At 41.9% G+C, this 10,682-nt stretch overlaps 1 protein-coding gene across 5 annotated transcripts in view; it reads left to right on the top strand.

Annotated features, from left to right (window-relative positions):
• Nucleotides 1–190: 190 nt before the first annotated feature.
• LOC118286234 (unconventional myosin-VI) overlaps nucleotides 191–10,682 on the top strand; it is a 33,411-nt gene continuing 22,919 nt past the window's right edge. For 2 of the 5 annotated variants that reach the window (XM_047337652.1, XM_035610512.2), the window contains exons 1-11: nucleotides 192–403; nucleotides 3,973–4,122; nucleotides 6,355–6,424; nucleotides 6,522–6,595; nucleotides 7,047–7,176; nucleotides 7,619–7,724; nucleotides 8,124–8,179; nucleotides 8,272–8,369; nucleotides 8,471–8,635; nucleotides 9,369–9,449; nucleotides 10,513–10,521. In XM_047337652.1, coding sequence (XP_047193608.1) covers nucleotides 4,006–4,122; nucleotides 6,355–6,424; nucleotides 6,522–6,595; nucleotides 7,047–7,176; nucleotides 7,619–7,724; nucleotides 8,124–8,179; nucleotides 8,272–8,369; nucleotides 8,471–8,635; nucleotides 9,369–9,449; nucleotides 10,513–10,521 — 906 coding nt within the window. In that variant the 5' untranslated portion in view covers nucleotides 192–403; nucleotides 3,973–4,005. Of the gene's footprint in view, nucleotides 404–3,972; nucleotides 4,123–4,245; nucleotides 4,348–6,354; nucleotides 6,425–6,521; nucleotides 6,596–7,046; nucleotides 7,177–7,618; nucleotides 7,725–8,123; nucleotides 8,180–8,271; nucleotides 8,370–8,470; nucleotides 8,636–9,368; nucleotides 9,450–10,512; nucleotides 10,522–10,682 lie in introns of all 5 variants that reach the window. The other 3 variants (XM_047337653.1, XM_047337651.1, XM_035610511.2) reach the window with 2 other exon arrangements.

The following is a 10,682-nucleotide window of genomic DNA, read 5'->3' as shown; positions in this document are numbered from 1 at the left end:
AAGTCATATTGCGTTCTCCGTAATGTTGCTAAGGGGGGGGGGGGGGGGGGGGTATTCATACATTATGTTTTCCCTCTGCGGTGCAGAAAATCTACCTGACACCGGATCTTACGAGCGGCACTTTAACGCACCTTCGCTAGCTGTCCGGTCCAGGGTGACGTCACATTTGCTCACCGGGGGCGCGAGCACAGTCTGTCATCCAGACAGCCCTGCTCCTCCGTCCCGGTCCCGTCCGGTCCCGTCCCGTCCTGCTCCTCCGTCCCGGTCCCGTCCCGTCCTGCTCCGCCGTCCCGGGACGGAAGAAAGAGAGAGAGCTGGACATTACCGCCTCACTTCCCTCCGCATGAGGGACATACAAGTCCTCACACCGACCGCACAGTTCACTGTCTGAAGGATTCGAGTCGTGAGTGCGCCTTTCTTTTTTCTTTTTCTTTTTACAACTTGTACGCGTTGTTGGGTCAGCGGCAGCTTCAGCTCGTTAGTTTGATCGTTACAGTGACATGGATAGATGGAGAGGATGCTGTTTGCCGTATTCTTCTCTGAATGCTAACTGACAATAATTGTATTCGTCTGCCCTGTGTTTGTCTGCCTGTACTCATGATGGCTTATTTATAAGGGGCTTAGTTCCGTCAGTCTGGAGATCTGTATAAGGGCACTTGATTATGAGGTCATCTTGATCTCATTATAAAAGCCACAGGAAGAGCATCTTTTCAACTGTTATGGTATGTTGCAATTATTAACCTCTATAGTATTTTTTTTTCTTCTTATGTTCAATTATTGTCCTTGTTTTAATTCAACTGGGTGTCTTTTCAAATTTACTTTATTAGAAAAAAATGTACATGGAAAATGTACGTGAAAAGGGAAGGGAACATAATAGGGGGTCTTCTCATGATCAGTAAAAGACAAAAACAAAGATACAATCTGGTCAATAGTTCATCAACAACAAATTTATAAAGTGAGTAAGTGCCAGGGCTCGAGTGTCTCGTGTCCAAACATCTCTGTCTTTTCAGTTAAGTTATTATCACTTTGTTTACCATCTCGAACATGTTGCCATGCAAACCGGCGCACGTCTAACAGTGAGACCTGTGTGTATGTCTCTCTTCATCCTGTTGACCTGTGGTGCATATCTGGTGCATTTTCCATGTCCCCCATTTGCCTGCCAGAGAACAGGAAACAAGAGGCAGGAAACGAGGCGAGTTCATGTGGCTTGCTCTGACTCAGAGCCCCAGTGTCTATCCGTGTGTGTGTGTGTGTGTGTGTGTGTGTTTTTGTTTCCTACCATCTCTGTGCTGTAGTTTTCCTTTTTGTTTCAATGGGTCATGACACGCCTTTCTCATTTGCATTGTCCTGCTAACTGATGGCTGACTTTTATTTGTCAGGCTTAGATCTCTCATGAATCGTCTCACCTCTCCTGTCTGTCTGGATTGGGGTCAAATAGTAAGAGGATTTAAGGCTGCAGAGTCCGTTTACTCCTGAGGGATTGATCTCAGTTTTGTCAAGAGCAGTGAGCGGGGCCTTCGCCTGGTGGCGCAGACTTTTACGCTGAAGGCCAATCGTCCCTAAGTGCTATGCCAGATTGTTTGGAGGTTTGCTTTGAAAAGAGCATGTGGACGCCCAAGTTCTTGGTTTAGGGAGCAGTGCTGCCGTATAAAATGAAGAAGGATGTGCCGTGTGCAGAGCCATGTTTTCAGCAGACTAGCATTTCTGTTATTATTGCAAGATGTGTACTATTATGCAGACTAATGTTATTCACATTGATTTGAGCTGAGCATATTTCTTGTGTGGATATATATATTGTAATCAAACTAGAAGTTGGAAACTGTGAGAAAACATTGTGGTTATCAGTGATCTAACAAAGACACTCTGGGATCCCGACAGCCTTGAACTCACACTTGAAGGTTGAAGACAACAGACTGTGAAATGAATCTTATCCTCCCTCTTTCTGGTGCATTTTTTATATTTGCATGTGGGTTTGATCCAGCAGTATTCTGTGTAAATTAATCATTAACCCTCCTACAGTTTGATTATCAAATGAGTATCACTCAAAAGGTGTAAATGGTACAAGGAATTTGTTTTCTGAAAGTTACAGTTTTTCCCTAGTTGCAGCCAACTGTACTGAATTTAGTTCAAGGTTTTTTCAGATACCGGTGATAAATCAATACTTATTTCTTAAAAAAAAAAAGAGCACAAAACAACGGTCGACAATAAGAGCTTCACAATCTTTTGATTTCTAGTATTGATCTCTAGTGACAGTACAGTGCACCCTAACAGTGTGAGGACAAGATGAGAATAGTAAGAAAAACACTACTATGGAACCAACAAATTGCATTTACAACCATCCACACAGTTTGTCATTCCTCGAACCATCGTGTTTGTTGAAATTCGTGACATACCTGTCATCTCCTGTCCAGAAATAAAGCTTTTGATGGAATTTGATTCAGTGCTTAGTTTTGGCCATACAGTTTATTACTACTGTGCTGAAATTGCCAGTGTGTACCTGGTAAAGTACACACTGTACACAGTAGGTGTTTGCTAGATGTAGGTGCATTGACCAGACGTGACTTGAGCTTAACTATGATGCAGTCAAAGTCTGTCTGATGTTCCAGGAAGAAAGAAACTGTTGACTCATCTTACTTAGAAGCTGCAGCACAAAGGAATAAAACATTTAAAAAAGGTTTTTCCATCCCTCGTTTCATTACAAGTCTCCTGGGATGTAGAAGTTATAACAATGTCCTTATGTCTGATAGCAAATGGTGAACAATGCATGGTCGGTATCGTCTTGCTCGACGCAGGCGCAGAAGAAAGTAAATGGGATGGTCAGTAGGTCGGATCCATCATTGTGCTGATTTGATGAACCTGTTGAACTCTGAGTCCTCGTCGGAGGATGCACCAGCAGTTTCCAGCACCTATCCTCACTGACAATTGACCTCAATCTCTCAAGCTAATGGGATACTCGAGCAATAACGTCGGCACTTTTTGATTTGAAGAGCTCTGTGGTTGCTTTAGGATTAACTGTCAAGATCTGTTAATGAGACGCATGAAAACACGGATTCCACATTTGACTGAAACTCAAACTACTATTCAACAAACTACAAAACAATCAAAACGTCTTTGCGGGACAGAACCGAGGTTCACAGAGTTCACCCTCAAAATGTAATACTTTGGTGGCATTGCCTCCGGTTTAGCTGCTTTTGCTGAGACATTGCATGGTGCAAATACAGACCCGAAAACCTGAGACGCTCCACATGGGATTGTTTGTGCTGGGCATTTCAAGTCAGGTCACCTGGGGTGGTGTTGTCCTAACTCGGGATTGCAGGAATCCCTGAGGAGAGGAGACAACTCCAGTTCTCTTCCGATGGGAAATCCCTTCTGACAAGATCAGCAGAAGGAAATCAACAGGTTGAGGATCAACAGGTTAATGGAAACAGAGCAACAGCGAGTTCCCAAACACATCATACAAATGTCTGAGAAAACCAATTTCAAATCAATTTGACCATGAATTCATTAACATACTAGTATTTGTTTGTTTTCCTTTGCCTGTTTTTTGGTTGTTAATACTTTGTAACATTAAACAAAGACTGAGAAGGGAAAGATTGTATGTGGAATGACAATGTCCGGGGACAAAGGAAGTTGCTGCCACCAAATAAGGATTAGGTGGTGAACAAAAAAGACGACAATAACTGTGACGTTGACAAATTGCCCTCGCAAGACCAAAGGTCTCTGAGTCTTCAAATTAGCGATGCTGACATCATCCTTTTGTTTTTCACCTATGCGGCTCTGAAGAAATACATATAGAGTTCATATGCTGTGCAGTTATGCAGGCTTTTGGGAACAGACTGTAGGAGCTGTACTTGGGTAAACATGCTAAACTGTTTGCTGTGCTTTGCATATTTATTCCAAGCCACATATGTGCCCCTTCCCTTTACTCATATTGCGCTTCTGTTCCACTTTCTGTTACCCCCCTTCTTCTAGTTGTGTAGCTGACGTGCTGACTGGAGGTAAGCCATGGAGGATGGGAAGCCAGTGTGGGCGCCCCACCCCGCCGACGGGTTCCAGCTGGGCATGATCGTTGACATAGGAGCCGACACGCTCACCATAGAACCGCTGAACCAGAAGGGCAAGGTGGGTTATCGCACACAGGCACAGATACGCACCGCCTAGCTTCCCATTTGCAGGTCAAGTCCAGCGTAGAAACGGGCGAGGGGGGGGCCGACGGTAACAGCAGTGTTGCTGCTTTCATTACAGATTCACCAATTAGTTCACATGCAGTTGGTTGTTGCCCGCCTTGAATCCCAGGAGCGCCATCACCACATACACGGGTGCATTTCTTCACGAGTGCATGTCCAAGTGAGTGCGATTTCAGGCAGAAAAGGCGTCGGCACGGTGATGTTGTCAAATGTGAGAAACTTGAGAGATGAGCACGGTGGCATGAATAAATAAAGGCGGCAGCAGCAGGTGTGCCGATAGTGTTGCCTGGGGGGAGAGCTGCTCCTTCGGAGGTAGAGGCCACCTGTTGCACCTGAGCTGCCACGTGTCCCCCGAGCAAGCAGCTCCGTGATGTTTACAACAGACCTGCACTGTAGCCGTCCTCTCGGCATTTGTCGGGTTCCCACCACAGCCAGTGTGTGTGTGCAGACCTCCCCGGCATCAGGCATTTTGACAGGTGTACCGTAATAAAATTTGTCTTTAAGGTGTCCCGGTAATCAACGACAGTGAGCCTTCTATGCACAACACCAGCACCCTGAATCTGAAACAGCTAAATGGAATTCAGCCATATTTTATTAGTATTTATATATCTGCTCTTCCCTTCTCTGACATGTGAACATATCTATTTAGCCAGATAGCCAGCATGCTCAATACCAGGGCCCTGGTGCTGGAACAGCCGAATATAATACATTAGCATTTTTTTCTATTAATTTAATTTTGTTGATTGTCTTGGTGTTTGCACAGTCTGTTGCTAAGGTTGACATTTGTGAAGTCATGTATGAGTTATTTCTATTTCTGTCTATTTTAGCCCGGTGAATATGTTAGACTCCGCTGGTGTACAGTCTCATCTTTGTTGGGAATTATTTTGAAACTTTTATGACGTTTTCAAAACTTAATATTTCCTTCTAACCTAAAGACCAAACATACAGACCTGTGGAATCAAAGGTGAATTAGATGCGAACAATAATCCAACCCCATGACAGATAACTACTGCATTATATTTAGACAGTGTTCTCCACTGAACGACTCACAGAGATAGATATTTTAAAGGTGCACTGCTGAATTGAATGAGTTTGAAGTGAACCTCACTTGGAAAAGGCTTGGAATGATGATTAACAGTTTACACCCCGTTGCGAGGCAGTCACTCTGCTGTATTCAGTGAGGGAATGAAAGGCCCATTGAGTGTCTTTTTTTACTGCAGCGCTGAACTCATTAGTGCCTCCGCTCTGTACACGGCGCCCAGCCCGGCTGTCTCTTCTTCTTTGTCAATTTTATTGGTCAGACATTTCTCACACGGTTGTTCTTGTGGATGGACGTGGCCAGATTGAGCCGAGGTAATGCAGCGGGGACACAAAGTGGATTCTGTTTATGCTTACAGGCTGTTGGTGGCAATAAACCATGCATCGTGGTGCACACTGGGTCACACACACACACACACACACACACACACACACACAAGTAGTGCTAGTGATATAGGGAGTGTAATGAATATGTAACAGGTGGTAAATAAGTGTTTGTTATAGCTCATAACCCGACAAAGTCATTGTTCTGCTTTAATCTGATCGCCTTGTTTAGGGGCAGCAACAGTAAATGTCCCTGAGCCTGTTTAACTGTTGGGATTTGGTTGTTTTTGATAAAACCTTAACTTGATTGATCCTAACAGAGCAACACCATGGTCTCGTCTACACCACCCAACCACACACACACACACACACACACACACACACTCACTTGCTCACTCAGGTGTTCAGATCCTGTTGCTCTCCTACCAAATAATTCATTATCCTGCCATGTCTCTCCTTGTTTCTCTCACAGCCGGCTTGTTCCATTGAATTTATTTCCATTAACTCAGACAATAGAGTGAGAATATCAGTAGCTAATTCAGCCTGGGAACACGTCGTACCAAACATCATCAGTGTGATCTTTAAGCATGATGAATGATTCATGTTTATGCATGCTTGCTTAGATTTTTATGATGCTTAATAGGATGCAAATACAAATTTGGGGTGGAGGGGTTGTCGTCATAATTTTCCCAAACAATGATAACTAAATGATAAATAATCTTGTATTTAAAGTTGCTAGGGATTTGTGGAGACTGAAAGTGACAGCATGTGAATGTTCCAGTAAGGAAAATGGATTATGTTACAGACCTTTCTCGCTCCTATGAGCCAAGTCTTCCCAGCAGAGGACGATGTCAACAAACTCGTAGATGACAACTGTAAGTTAAAGTTTCTGTTTTTACATTTCATTTTTTTCTTTAAAAAAAACTCAAACACAAATCATTTGAATTGTCCTTGTTTTTCTTCCTGTTTCAGGTTCCCTTATGTACTTGAATGAAGCCACACTTCTCAACAATGTTAGAGTGCGCTACAATAAAGATCACATTTATGTAAGTCTCCTCTTATCCCACACTTTATCATAGCTAGGATGAACCCTTTATGTACATATGCTCTTTTTAATGGTTTAAAGCCATTGCTATCAAGTTGCACTATGGGGAGATACAGTAACAAGTTAGACGACAGAAGGAGAGCCCTGTCCTTGTTTCCCAGGGGTTTGGAGGACCAGGTGGCAAAGAGGGAAGGGAAGCAAGCATAGGGTCATAAAGTCAGACTGGCAAACCCAACCCTGATCCCAGTCCCTCACTTAGGAATTGAGGAACAGCTGGTAGATGAGAAAGGAAAGACAGGGAAACAAGTGAAGGTGTGTCTCAGCAGCCTTTACAGGGCTCATTTTCACCTCGGTGCTCTCATTATTCAATAATTGATGTGTATTTCTTGCTATTCATTAACTGTCTCTGAATGCAGAGACCCTGACTGTGCTCATATTTACATCTCTTGCAGACCTATGTGGCTAATATCCTGATAGCTGTGAATCCTTACTATGACATCCCCAAACTGTACGGCCCAGACACCATCAAGTCGTACCAGGGGAAGTCACTGGGCACGCTGCCACCTCACGTCTATGCTATAGGTGAGAGCTCGCTGTGAAGGGGCACAATGTACAGTATGTAACAGCAGGTTCAAATAATGTTGCTTCAATTGCAGTACTTTTTAAAGTGTATGAAATAATAATATGGTAATTTCTACAGAGGCTTTAATCTTTACCAGACTTAGATTGAAACATAATTTCTTTTAGCTTGGATTTTTTACATTTCATTCTAATATTTTATATCTGACAGAATAAATTAATTTGTTTGATGGGTATATAACACAGTACCACATTAGTGTTTTGTGAGCATACAGAAAATATATGAAATAGCACATGAATAAACAGAAATGTGCAGTCTATCTGTTTGTTTCAGTGTCCTTATTGAGAAGCAACCTTCTCCTCTTTAATAGCCACGTTGAAAAACTGTATCATTGCATTATGCATAATTGAATCCCTGAATATGATAGAAAGTTTTGCTCTTCAGCCGACAAAGCCTACAGGGACATGAAGGTTCTCAAGATGAGCCAGTCCATCATAGTTTCTGGTGAATCTGGTGCTGGAAAGACTGAAAACACCAAGTTTGTTCTCAGGTATGAACTCACTTGAACTATGCTGTGTCCTGTCCCCTTCTTCCCTCCGTCCTCATCCTTTCCTGTTGTGTGTTCACAAGACAACCTTACAGTAGTATTCTGCAAATTGTCCTCGAAAAGATGAACAATAGAGCATTTACCTGGATCCAATCTGCCATGAAATAATTAAAACAATAACTTGTCGACTGTTTTATTTATGCATGATTTCCTGTTTGGGTAAAAAAAAAAGAAGAGGCATTAAGTTATCAAGTTTTCTTACAGCAGCCTTATGTCTAGCAGCTGCTTTAAGGGAAAGATATTGTTGTAATCGTAACTGGGTAAAGTGAGGATTCTGGGTTAGCGTGAGTGTTTGACAAACTGTTTTTATCAAACTGTATTTGTTTCATCCCCACACTAAAGATATCTCACTACAACATATGGAAGCGGTCAGGATATTGACGAGAGAATCGTTGAAGGTGATATATTATAACAAACTAAAAGCGTGTGTTTTTATTGTGTTTTGAGGCAGTGTGATCCTGATGTGTATTTTTCCCATATCGAACCCTAGCAAATCCTCTTCTTGAGGCCTTTGGCAACGCAAAAACCGTACGGAATAATAACAGCAGCCGTTTTGGGAAGTTTGTGGAAATCCACTTCAATGACAAGGTAACGGTCGATCACTCATCTAAGGTGATCTGTGATTTGCTCTGTGTGGATCGTGCTCTTTAGAATCTGCTGTTGAAACAATGAATCTGTTGCTTTGCCAGAATGCAGTTGTGGGTGGATTTGTGTCCCATTACTTGCTGGAGAAGTCAAGGATTTGCATGCAAAGCAACGATGAGAGGAACTACCACATCTTCTACAGGCTGTGTGCCGGCGCATCCGAGGACATCAAGAAGAAACTGCACCTGGACTCTCCAGACAGCTTCAGGGTCAGTGGGCTTACACGGACTCCAGAGGCTCGAGTGATGATGCTTAACAGGAACAGCGTGAAATTTATATAATTACAGTTGCTTCAATCTAAAGTGACATGAAACTGAGGAGTTGTGGACGTTTTTTTCTTTGAAAGAGTGCAGAAATCAGCCTTTAGAAATCTTTTGCTTTATGTAATTGAAGTAACTTCACAATTTGATCTTTGTATTTTGTAATAGGCATGCGTTTGCAGTACTGTGGAAGCCCACTAGGTGTTGCTTGAGCTAATTTTTCTGTCTTAAACCAGATCAAAAAGGCTTCCCAAGTGGAATCAAACTCCCGTCCGTGACAAAATATTTCACAATTAAATTCTGTCCCGTTTAGCTGCAATCATCAACTCAGCGGGGGCAGAGTCAGAGAGCATAAAGGTGTTTATCCCGGGCGTTATTTTCTTCTACATGCTCTACAAAACAACACTTAACGGAGCAACAAGCAGCTCAAGCTGTTCCTTGAGATGTTTATCATGGTGTCATTATATCAGATCCCTGAGGTGACACCCTCAGCAACAGAGGCAATTACTTTATGCAATTCACTACTTGTCAGCTGTGGAGCAATATTGGAAGACAACAGAGTAAATTGTTTGGATGTTGGAAATCAATCCAGACATGCCTGGTATTGTGTCTGAGTTAAATTCAGCAAAACGCTAATTATGCCTAAATGTTTTGTGAGATGATTTTTTTTTCTCTGCTGCAGTACCTGAACCGAGGATGCACCCGATACTTTGCCAGTAAGGACTCCGATAAACAAATCATGCAGAATCGCAAGAGTCCTGAGGTAATGTCACAGTCTGTTCTGGTTTCATTACTCGAAACTAATATATGATTAATCTCTCACACTCGGGTTACATTTGTCTTTGTTTTTTTGGTATTTTATACGGAGACTTAAATATATTAATATTTATTTGCTGTGCAATAAATCATTTAGATATTCAGTTTTATAGCAGTGACCATTAGTGAGCACGAGACTGAAAGCAAATCCCAGACCATATTTGAGAAAATGTGCTGCCAAGGTGAAATGATATGCAGAATCTGGTCAATCCCAAATTTTAAATGCTAAGAAATTAGTTCAAGTCTGTGTATTTGATGAATTATGTAGGATATGAAAAATAGCCAGGACCTCGTTGAGTTGCGCTGCAAGGCCTGCAGGAGACATGTAATTAATATCATGAAACAATTAGAAAAATAAGTGTGACAGCTTTCTCTCTCGGGGACTAATTATGCATGTTCATTTCACTTCTTGTTTTCCAAGCTAGAATAATATCTCCTTTTATGTTGATCAAAGTTTCAGGTGAAATGGTGGTAAACAAAGGAGGCGCTCTCGGTTCTTTGTTAATGGATTTACTGTTAATGGGTTTATTTAGCAGAGTGCATTGAAAGAAGTGCAATGATTAAAACTTACTTTAGCTTAAAGGCCAATCCTAACCTCTATTCTTTGATTTTTTTAAAGAGTAAAAAATGTTTCCTCGTGTCTTTGCACTGAAATCTTATTATCACACTCATCATCAGTTCAGTTATGTAGTATTAGATTTGCTTCAGTGTCCTCCTTCAAAATAACATGTAAATTGTATTTTCCCCTTGATATATTTGTACCCAAGTGCAGATTTGTTTTTAGAGTTTGATTTCAAATAAACAGTGACTTATCCAAGATGCTAATGATATATTAAATATGAAATGATCTTCATTTAACATGCTTACTGTAGTTTGTGCTATAATAGAGTTTACTAACTTCATCGATAGAATCCCTGTAAGCTGTGTGATTGTAAGTACACGGTGTGTCTTTAACACATTTCTCACAAAGTTATTGTATGTCTGTTTGTCCTGCCACATACTGTAAATAGGACAATAAGGTGATGTCCATTTTCTTATCGGGGCTGTGTGCTCTTTATCCTGTGTTCCTGCTGAAGGTTTCACATGCTGCTGCTCGTAGTGCATGCTTCCTCATCGCTGCATGTGTCTGCATGTTGGGTGGGATAGAAAAACACAAGGGACGCTTATGCGGCTGTTTTCA

The sequence above is a fragment of the Scophthalmus maximus genome, chromosome 15, assembly GCF_022379125.1.
Source record: "Scophthalmus maximus strain ysfricsl-2021 chromosome 15, ASM2237912v1, whole genome shotgun sequence".
NCBI lineage: Eukaryota > Metazoa > Chordata > Actinopteri > Pleuronectiformes > Scophthalmidae > Scophthalmus > Scophthalmus maximus.
This window is presented reverse-complemented; position numbering and strand designations above follow the sequence as displayed.